Source organism: Fundulus heteroclitus, unplaced genomic scaffold, assembly GCF_011125445.2.
Source record: "Fundulus heteroclitus isolate FHET01 unplaced genomic scaffold, MU-UCD_Fhet_4.1 scaffold_311, whole genome shotgun sequence".
NCBI lineage: Eukaryota > Metazoa > Chordata > Actinopteri > Cyprinodontiformes > Fundulidae > Fundulus > Fundulus heteroclitus.
Window position 1 is genome coordinate 3,919 of NW_023396721.1, and position 11,536 is coordinate 15,454.

Here is an 11,536-nt window from a genome sequence, read left to right on the forward strand (position 1 = left end):
TGGGAACTGTGGATCACAGCCTAAAGGTACTGACCCAGATCCTAAGAGGTACTGATGTTGGTTCTGGTGGACCTGATGTTTGTTATTGTTGTTGTTGATGTAAACAAAGAAGGGAATAAATGTTTTGCCTCTGAGCTGGGAGCCTGTCTTTATTTCTGAGCATGCCGTTTGGTTTCTGTCCATACGGGTCCCATCACTTCACCTCTCATCGTTTTTATGACGGTTCCTTTAGGTTCAGATCCGGATCTTTGGCAGCGTTAATTGGACTGAGAAGGGAATTGTTATGGTTTATTAATTTGTGTAATCCTTTGCTAAACGTTAAAGCTAGTGTGGAGTTTTAATGGAGCATCTCTGCCTGTGATTTAGATGTGCTCATTCATTTAGTCACCCAGAAATTAGTATACGCTGGAAAACAGCATCAGCATGACGACACTTTTTCTTCAGACCTCATGTGAGGAGGCCAGTTAATTATTTAAGTATTAACCTGTGAACCATTCAGGGAACGTAAGGCTTCTTAATTCCAGCGTCCCAACCAGGAGTCCTGGATAAGTATTGAAACGTTTTTAGAAAGAACTGAACCAAAGTCTGGTTTCCTCCGAGTTAAGCCTGTTTGCTGTAGCGATGACCCGGATCACTGAGAATCTCCTGAGTAACATTAGTGCTACGGCCGTAGTAAACGCAAACTACATTTTGTTTAAATATAACGTTTGTCTCGTTAAGCTCCGCCATTGTTATAGTGCTAAAAGCATTAGTACATCATTAATAGGGAAGATTAATGTCGATCTCAAATCATTCCTTTCTACTATTGTCCTAATATCAGCTGTTTGGGCTGATATTCAGCAGACAATACCTAACAGACTGAGAGTTATTTATTAAACATTAAATAACTTAAAGCCATGGCACAACACAGTAGCGTCCCTGGGTGGGCGTCAATAAACAGTTTGCACTGCAGACATATGAGAATATCACATTTTAGACTTCTAAAAAAAAAAAGTTAGCTCCAAAATTTTCTCAGCGAATGATAACTATATTACAAAAAGCAAATTGAAATGCTTTAATCAATGACGTTTTTGGTGTAACAAACAGTGAATTTTGATTTAACTGTAAAGTTAATTTTACTGTTGGGACCAAACTTTTGGTGCACATCTGAGTCCAGACGTGTGATTTATATATTGTTTGTATAATCATAATTCTTAAAGTCCAAAATTTCGCATTTTCAAAATTAACTTTCAGTCCTAAGAGGAGTTAGATGCTCAAATATCTAACCTAAGACCCTCTGCATATTCGCCTAAACAGATGTTTTTCAGAGTTTATTTTGTGTTGTGTAGAACAGATTATCTGAGTTAATCCTCTTTATTAATCTGAGATCCCATCCTGTTTGTGTGTAAAGGGGGGGGGGGGTGCTCATAAAGCTAAAGTTTCGCTAATTTCCCTTAAAAGAACGGTGAGAAGCATAAGCTTAAAATGCTAGTAACTCCTAAATAGGTCAAGCCTTGTGCAAAATGCTACTAAATTGTAAAGAAAGGTCAAGCAGTCGCTACAGAGTTTATAATTAAACATTTAGTATCTTAACACTGAAAGAACAGTGTCGTCATAAGCCGCATGTTGAACACACAATAAGTATTTGCAAAATGTGTGTTTAAACATAAACGCATAGCTAAGCATGCACAGACTATATCTTCTGTTATTTTGAAAGCTTTTTCATCATTTCTATTGTTTGTTGTTTTCTGCTAACAAGATAACTTCTCACGTCTGACGCTGCACCAGTGGTTGACTTTGCAGACGTAGAGACGCAGAAGGTTGTTATTGTTGGAGTAGTTTAGTTTGAACCTTGCTGCATGTAAGGGAAAGTTTAAGGAACTAATTAATTTCATTAGGAGTAAAAGGGCTCAGATTCAAGAGGTTTTGAAACATCTTACGTTGTTATATCAGCGTAAGTCACAGCTAGAAGATGGAGAATATTCTCAGCTGCAGGCAGACTGTCCTTGCACAGAGTGAGCGCTGCAGGAGGTGAGCTCTCTGAGGCCGAGGAGAGGATGGAGGAAGCTGAACCTGAGACTGAGGAGCTGGAAGCTCACAAGGTCAGCGGATCTGCGTCTCACCAGAGACGTACGTCCTCCACCCTTCAGGTGAAATCTTTATACGATCAACCTCAGCAGGTTGACTCTTTGCAGGAGGTAGAATCACAGAACAGCTCTGCAGTTTCTAACGCAGCACCTAGAACAGAACCAGTCTTTCCAAAACTTAGAACAGAGCCTCTAAACTTTGAGTTCACAGGAAGTACTTCCACAGCCTCCATGGGAGATGCTGGAAGTCAGACTGTCCACGATGAAGCCCTGCTCCACCCTGCTGCAGTGGACACCCCAAAGAGCACCAGGTAAAAAACTCTGCAGACACAGGTGGTTCAGATTGGAGGGATGAGCAGACATCACACCTGACTCATTCCACCACCTGTCCTGACTCTGTGGCGCCCCCTAAGGGCCAGAAGAGTCACACAGGTGGTCCACACCAACCTAAACCCCCACCACATGTCAGAGTTCACACCTTGGAAAACTCTGTTAGATCAGGAACATTCTTCCTTACATCAAATGTTAGTTCACAGACCATCAGGTCATGAACATAAACGATTTGACTTCCCAGGAGGTCCAGATCCACCTGATAATCACGGCATCTGTATTTACCAACTTGAGTCTCTTGCTTGTGAAATAGAACAGTTCGACCCAGATAATCATGATCCCAACATTCATAATTATCTGCAGGAAGTCGAACGCTGTCTCTTTTTCATAATTATCTCTTTGACCTGCCGTCTCCCTCATCTCGTGAGAAACTAAAACTTATTTGGAGAACAGCTAGAAGCGTTCATGTTTTCATTAAAGCTCTTCCTCCAGAGATTTGTGACAGTTATTCAGCTCTTTGCAAAGCTTTAAGAGAAGAATATTCTGTGTAACAGGATCAAGACTTCAATAACTCTTGATGCTTTCAGCGTTATTCAACAGGAAAATGAAACACCCACAGATTATGTCTATCGTTTAAGGAATGTTTATTCTCAGGGATGTAATTCTCCAGGACTAAGTCTTTGTTCCTTCATAATCTACATGAAAGTGTACGATATAATGTAATTTGTAATTGTAATTTTATTAAGGATCCCCATTAGCTGTTGCCATGGCAAACAGCTAGTCTTCCTGGTGTCCACATTAAAAACATACAGTAAAAAACAGTTACAAATATAAACATTTCCAAAAATGTAATTTCTTAAAAATTACTATAGGAAGTACAAAAGAACAAGTAAAATAAAACAGCCAATAAAACAAAAACACTTCAGTGCATCAAATGGAGTCTCAGATTCTTTTTAAAAGATAATTTACTATCAGTGTAGCGGATGTAGTGAGGTAGATTATTCCAAAGGTGTAATGATCTATATATAAAGGATTTCTTTAGTGCATTGGTTTTTGGACCTGGTAAAACAAGCTGCCCATTACAGGAACCTCTAGTGTTGTGATCATGAACAGAATTACTATAAACAATTTGTGAATGTATAAAAGCAGGAACATTACTGCTCATGACTGACTTAAACAGGATAAGTGTATTAAAAAGCAACTTGTTCTCAACCGTAAGCCAGGAAAGGCAGGAATGCATCTGGTTGACATTAGATCTAATGTGGCAGCCCAGTACCAGCCGTACTGCCTGGTTCTGAACAACCTGCAGCGGAGTGGTGTCTGCAGTTCAGTCAGTGAGGAATGTTCTGATCTTTATATTGGAGAAACCAAACAGCCTCTCCACAGACGCATGGCTCAACACAGGAGAGCTACCTCCTCAGGACAAGACTCTGCTGTCCACCTCAGGGACAGAGGACACTCTGTGAGGACCAACATGTTCACATTTTGGACAAAGACGACAGATGGTTTGAAAGGGGTGTGAAGGAAGCCATCTACGTTAAGAGAGAAAGACCAACCTTAAACAGAGGAGGAGGCCTTAGGTTCCAACTCTCAAAAACTTACAACACAGCTATAGGATTAATTCCAGCCAATCGTCACCTTAACTCTCACCCTCATTCAGGTGATTAAAACATCGTTCCTTTAAGCCAAGCCAATAACGACCCTAACGACTCCTCGTTACAGAGGAGTGGACCAGTTTCGGTCCATTCCGCTGGCTTAATGGTTTTAACGACCGCCCATTACTAAGGGGTGGTCCTGTTTCGGTTGAATCTGCATGTTATCTAAGCCATTACAGGCCTTTGTTTGGCAGTAGTATAAAGCTTGGTACTCATCATTACTCCAGACTTTTTGAATTGAGAAAGCTTCCTGGAGAGGAAGCGAAACGTCTTCAACTACGGAAAACAAGTCCAGTTGCTTTGTTTTTTCCCCCTTTTTTTGGAATAACCTGCAGCTTTTTAAGTTCACCCCTGGCAGCAGATGTCCACACTGTAGAGCAATAGTCAAGATGACATAACACTAGACTCTGAACTTACTGACTCTGACTCTGAACTGACTCTGAATAACTTTTCCATGCATGAGACGTGCAGACATGCTCAGTTTTATTGGGAAACGCGTTTGTAATTAGAAGAAAAACCTCCTTAAACCTCCAAACAGGAAACAGGTATAAGAAAATACATAAATTCAGTTCTCCAGTGATCCAGCAGACCAACTTTACCAACAATATGGAAAACGTTTTTAAAATTGGTTTACAAGTGACATCTTCTCCTGACAGACACCCTGGTAAGGTCCTCCATAACTTCTACACGTATCAAGGAAGACGAACATGTCTGTGCTGAGGACCTTCTGATTGGCTGTGATGCCTGTGCTGAGGACCTTCTGATTGGCTGTGATGTGCAGTGGTCCCTGGTGGTTAGAAAATCAGACACAGTGACCTCCAGCACAGGCGTGGGCTGATGGGAGATAATTGCAATATATCAGCATCCTTATCAGATGTGGTAGTTCCCAGCATCAGCGTCTGTCGGTAGCTACGACATGTCTGTGCTGGTATGTGGCAGAAAGAACAAAGCTAAGAGCATAACAGGAATAAACCATCATAGTTTTAAAGCCATAAACTGTCAGATGCAACCTGCCACAGAGACGTCATCAACCACTAAGTCATATAAACTGGCTTTATTAAATATTAGATCTCTGTCAGGAAAATCACTTTTAATCAGAGACTTCATTATTGACAACAATCTTGATGTTTTTAACAGAAACATGGTTACATGAATTTAATGAAGCAGCCATTCTGCTGGAGTCGACTCCTCCAAACTACAATTTTCTTTGTGAGAGCAGACAGCAAAGGAAAGGTGGAGGAGTAGAAACATTGTTTAATGATTAACTAAAGTGTAAAAAGGTGTTTTTAGGAAAATTTGACTCTTTTGAACATTTGGCTCTCCAGGTAAAGAGCCCGGTACGAACTATGTTTCTGAATGTTTACAGGCCTCCTAAGTCCACATCAAACTTTTTTAATGATTTCAGTGACCTCCTGTCTGATATGTGTTGATTATGACTGTTTAATTATTGTGGGAGACTTCAACTTTCACGATGACAACCCTGAAGACAGAAGTGCAAAAGAACTGTGTGACACACTTAGAAACTTTGGTTTAAGTCAGCATGTTAAACAGCCAACACACAAACAGGGACATATTTTAGACTTGATCATCACTAAAGGTCAAAAAATGTCACAGGTCAATGTAACTGATGTTGCCTTATCCGATCACTTCTCCGTTACCTTTGAATGCATCATTTCCAGTGACTCATTTAGCCAAAGGGACATCGTAAGAAAACGAACCTTTAAGGACAATGCCACAGAAAATTTTATTCAAGCTTACTCTGCTACTTCAACCTTGGGCTGCAACTCAGTAGATGAGCTAGTAGATAACTTTCATTTTAAAGTCTCAGACATCATTAACTGCATTGCTCCAGTTAAAGTGAAAGTTGTTTCTGGGAAGAAAAAATCTCCTTGGAGAAATGCTCCAGCAGTTAGAAGTGAAAAAAGGGAATGTGGAAAAGCTGAACGCAGGTGGAGAAAGAACAGACTCCAGGTTCACTACGACATCTATAAAGAGAGACTTTACAGATATAACTTACAGGACTGTCTCAGAAAATTAGAATATTGTGATAAAGTTCTTTATTTTCTGTAATGCAATTAAGAAACATGAAATGTCATACATTCTGGATTCATTACAAATCAACTGAAATATCGCAAGCCTTTTATTGTTTTAATATCGCTGATTATGGCGTACAGCTGAAGAAAACTCAAAAATCCTATTTTAAAATATTAGAATATTTCCTCAGACCAAGTAAAAAAAAAATCTAACAGCAAAACAAAATCAAACATTTGAAAATGTCCATTAATGCACTCAGTACTTGGTTGCACAGATTAGTGCATGAATGCGGCGTGGCATGGAGGCAGTCAGCCTGTGGCATTGCTGAGGTGTTATGGATGCCCAGGATGCTTCAATAGCGGCCTTTAGCTCATTTGCATTGTTGGCTCTGGTGTCTTTCAGCTTCTTCTTCACAATAGCCCACAAATTCTCTATGGGGTTCAGGTCAGGGGAATTGGCAGGCCAATCAAGGACAGTAATGCCATGGTCAGTACACCAGTTACTGGGAGAATCTGATGTTGTCTCTTAACCACTACCATACTTGTGATTTAGTTTACTGAAACAAGCTGAGGGTTTTTCAAGGCTCAGGAAACCCTGCAGTGTTTCCAGTTAATTAGACGATTCAAGTGATTAGCTGAATAGCCTACTAGTATACTTTTTCACCATATTCTAATATTTTGAGATGAGATATTTGGGTTTCTTAAGCTGTAAGCCATAATCAGCGATATTAAAACAATAAAAGGCTTGCGATATTTCAGTTGATTTGTAATGAATCCAGAATGTATGACATTTCATGTTTTTTAATTGCATTACAGAAAATAAAGAACTTTATCACAATATTCTAATTTTCTGAGACAGTCCTGTATAACTGAAAAATGCAAGAGAATCTTTCTTCTCAGAGATCATAAACAAGAACATTAATAATGCTCGTGTTTTATTTTCCAGTCGACAGGTTAACAAATCCTCCTGTGTCCGAGGCTTCTGAACTTTTAACACCGTCCTGGTCCTGCATGCGCGTTTTATGAATTTTCAGAGTTTTTATCCAGTTATTAAACTTCAGAATGTTTAATTCTTGGAGATATGAACATTTACATTGATGATCTTCTGCATCGAGCTGCTGACACATTTCATTTTAAACAGCATATTTAAACGTAGTTTTTTCTTTCGCTCTTAGCATAAATTAGCTGAAAGTTATTAATGTTCATTTTTCTCACCACTGTTGTATTTTAATGTAGACAGTCAGCGTCAGAAGGTGATTTCCCAAAGGTGAATTATAAATCAGAATACTGCTGAGAATTTCTCTGTTTTTCAGCCAAATCATTGATTGTCAGTGATGCTGATTCTTTTAAAATTCACCGTCTGTCCGTTCTAAATGAAGTTGCTCCCATAATGCACAAATATCTCCTCCTAAAATGAAGACATATTGCTGTTTAGCAGATCGTGTCGTAAGCGTTTGTGGAAATCTACAGATTGCATTTAAAGGAGCTGATCTCGTCGTTTAATGATATGATTAAATTAGTGCTGCAGAGTTTTCTAATCTTGTGAACACGAGAAAAAAAAGCGAGACCATCAGTAATAATGTACCAACCCAACGCCGCTGGTACCTGGATTTACAACAGAGCACTGTAACAGATTTTAAAGGTTTCTGTGAAAAACGTTGATTATTTCAGGGTAAGTATGAATCCGTCTCTTGATAGCACGTCCAGTATTCGCCCTTCTGTGTTTATAGTCCTCATAAAATTCTGTTACACCGACAACAAATGAGTATCTGAACAACAGAAGGATTTCCATGTTTGTGAATAATAATTCTGAAGTCTCACCTGTTACCTGGCGTTCCTCAGGGCGCGGTCTAGGCCACTTTTGTTTCTTTTGTACATCACCACCTTGGGAAGATTTTTAGCAGCTTTAAAAATGTGTGCCTGAGAAACCTTGGTGCTTTTTTTGACCCGTCGCTGTCCCTGATTCCCATTCTAACCTGGAGATGATTAGATAATTACTTTTATTTCCTCTCATTTAGATTATTGTAACTCTCTTCTTTGTTTTAACAAACCAGCCGTCATCCAGTGGGTCCAGAACGCTGCAGCGAGGCTTTAATCAGGAACAGAAGAATTCACATCACACTCGATTTATTTACATCGACTGTCAGTCACAACTGATCTTAAAATTTTAGTTTTGACTTTTAGACTTTTAATGAACCGGATCTTTTAATTCCTTTTATTCTTCTGGCCGCCGACGGGATGCTTTGTCAGTATTCTCCATGTTTACCTGAAAATACCTCAGAGCTCCTCACTAGAACCGGGTCCATGTTCTCTACGTTCTTAGTCTTAGTGGAAGGACTTCAGAACCGGGTCCATGTTCTCTACGTTCTCAGTCTTAGTGGAAGGACTTCAGAACCGGGTCCATGTTCTCTACGTTCTTAGTCTTAGTGAGGACTTCAGAACCGGGTCCATGTTCTCTACGTTCTTAGTCTTAGTGAGGACTTCAGAACCGGGTCCATGTTCTCTACGTTCTTAGTCTTAGTGAGGACTTCAGAACCGGGTCCATGTTCTCTACGTTCTTAGTCTTAGTGGAAGGACTTCAGAACCGGGTCCATGTTCTCAGTGATCAGTTCTACTAAAGATAAACATGGATTAGTTTTTCAGATCCTGCTGAGACATCAGTCCTTTAATCCTGGAAATGTTCTCCAGGTTCTAGAAGGTCCACTTTGTCTTTAGATGGAGGTTCAGACTGTGAGCTACATAGTTCAGTTTCTTTAATCTTAATTTTTCTCAGTATCTGACAGACTGAAGGTTTTTTGATTTAATAACTTTGACATTGTAATAACTTTCTAGCCAATCTGTGTGGATGATTTCATTGCGTTGTCATAACATTGAACTGAAAATTGAATCCTGTTTAAGTCCTGCAGTGAAGCACCAGCACCCACAGGGGGCGCTGCAGCAGGTAAAACATGACGACGCTTTAGTTTTCAGTCAGAATAGATTTATTGGACCTTAACGAGGAACACTGATTGGACACTTCTTCACATCAGACGCGCCTCTGAAGCTGCCGGTCGGCTGATGTTCCCGTTTCCAACCGGTTCTGTTCAGAAGAACCTCTGATGAATCTGTCTAGAGTCCATTAATCGCCCTTTGCTAAATAATTAGACTGCATCACTCCTGATGCATGTCCCCCTTAGCTGGACTGAAAGATTCAGACGGAGCCAGAATTACTGTGGCTCATTCTGTGGTTCCGGCTGAATCTGGACCAGTATCTCCATTAGGTTCTAGTAAGACGTGAATCAGTTAGTGGATGTGATTCCAGTTAGTCCTGGATGGTCTCTAGATGCGGGTCGGGCTGGAGCCGGACCAGTCTCTGGATTCGGTCCAGGATGATCTGGTTGGAGCTGCAGCAGTCCTCGGGTCGGTACGGAGCCTTAATGGTCAGAACCCCGGCCACCCTCAGCTCGTCTCCGTCCTCCTCCACAGGAAGCCGGTTCTTCTGGAGCCACCTGCAGACCGCCAGTCTTCTCCTCAGCAGCTCCTCAGGGTCCAAACTCACGGTGTTGGGGGCATGGAAGAAGGAGCGGAGGCGCTCGGCCATGTCCTGGTCCGGCTCCTGCAGAACCTCCACGTGTTTCACAGCGTGACCCATAACCACACGCACCGAAGCTCCGTCCTCCCTGAAGCTCAGCAGCACCACGCTGGAGAGAAGCAGAACCACGTCAGTCCAGACATCAGCAGGGCTCTGCACAGCCCAGTCAGGCGTGTTGGACCAGGGACAGTTTTAGAGTGGCCTAGTCAAAGTATGGACCTAAATCTGATCTAAAGCTGCAGCAGGCCGTTCCTGCTGGAAAAACCCCAGTAAGGCTGAATTAAATCAATTCTGCAAGTTCCTCTGCAGACCCGGTACCACACAAGCATTTAGTTCCTCTCTGCCTCGTGTTCGTATTACACGACTGAAATAAATATATATATATATATATATATATATATATATATATATATATATATATATATATATATATATATATATATATCTATATATATATATATATATATATATATATATATATATATATATATATATATAAAAATTACTGGATTATGTTGGGTTAATAAAACCCAACATAATCCAGAGATCTCGCTGGTTTTGACTCTAATCTTTGTCTATCAGCCTGGAAGCAGATCTAAGCTTCTCACACTAAGCCCTACGCAGTGTACTCTATGAAGTGAGCACCTGGTGGAGGTGAACGTAAGGGGCCGCGTGCGCAGGTGACAAGCGTCCAAACCAGGAGCAGCGGGTGACGTCACGGACTTGAGCCTCTGCCATGACACCAAAAATGATGGGAGTCATTAAAATTTAAACAATGGATTGTTTGAGGGGCCTGGAGCCGGCTGACGACAGTCGGAGGGGGCGTTGAACCAGCAACCCACCAGTTGCAGGACGAACGGCACACGCATGTTGTGTTTTTCATTAATGATAGCACCGTGACGTGACACTGTTGCTTTTTGTTACAAAAAATAAGCAAAAACTAATAAGACATCTGCTATTTTTATTTCATTTGTTACGTCATCAGCAGAACTGGCTGCTAAACGCGTTCAGGTAAAACTCAATAAACTGACGTGAAAAACACGACTTGGTGCTTTGAGACAATTTTAAAGTGAAATTACATCAAACAAATTCAATAACGCGAGATAATAAAATTACATTAAGTAAAAATAAACACCATGGTTGTTTAAAGAACGAAAACTGGCGATTCGCCATTTATTTACGGTGGCGGTATGATTTAATCTTTTTAGGTAAAATATTTATCTGGAGCTGTCTCACCTGTGGGACACCGGGTCCACGGTCAGCAGCCACCCGCGGTGCTCCTCCTGCTTCCCCGTCCTCAGCCTCACCTGTCTGTGGACGCACCTGAGCCACAGCTGCGGACCTGAATGAAGCCAGTCGCACTGCATTATGGTCCTCCGATCAATAATCGATCGTCAAGCCTCAACTGAACACCGTCGCTGCCGCCGCTGCACCAGCTGTGCAGCAGTCCGGGGGAAACACGGCAAACTCAAAGTTCCGCTTTATAGTCCACGTAGCCTCTGCTGCCCCCTGCAGGCCGAGACAAGCAGCAGCAACGAGCTGGACCAGCCAGGAGGCTCCTCTGGTTCTCCCGCCTGGCTGGGTTCTCTCCGGGTACTCCGGCTGCCTCCCACAGTCCAGGGACATGAGCGCTGCACCGACTAATGCCTGCCCATAAACATTCAGCTTCCTGAACCAGGTTAACCGGACACAACCGGAATTAATCCGATCCAAGGGACACAGGTTAAAATCCTCCCACCTGAACAGGATGAGGTTTAAAACCAATTTGAATGGACAGAGCTGATTAAATCGGACTTATTACACATATTTAAACATAATTATGGCAGTTAGTCCTCTAACGGAGCAAAACGGACCTTTCACATTAAAAGTTGCAGCTTGCAT

The 11,536-nt window shown here is 41.4% G+C and overlaps 1 protein-coding gene across 1 annotated transcript; it reads right to left on the bottom strand.

Annotated features, from left to right (window-relative positions):
* Positions 1-9,042: 9,042 nt before the first annotated feature.
* On the bottom strand, positions 9,043-11,472 carry LOC105923474 (gem (nuclear organelle) associated protein 6). Its single transcript, XM_012859470.3, has 2 exons — positions 10,892-11,472; positions 9,043-9,764 (listed from the first exon to the last, which is right to left on the bottom strand). The coding sequence occupies exons 1-2, from the start codon at positions 11,020-11,022 to the stop codon at positions 9,386-9,388; spliced, it is 510 nt and encodes a 169-aa protein (XP_012714924.2). The 5' UTR covers positions 11,023-11,472; the 3' UTR covers positions 9,043-9,385.
* Between the last annotated feature and the right edge of the window lie 64 nt (positions 11,473-11,536).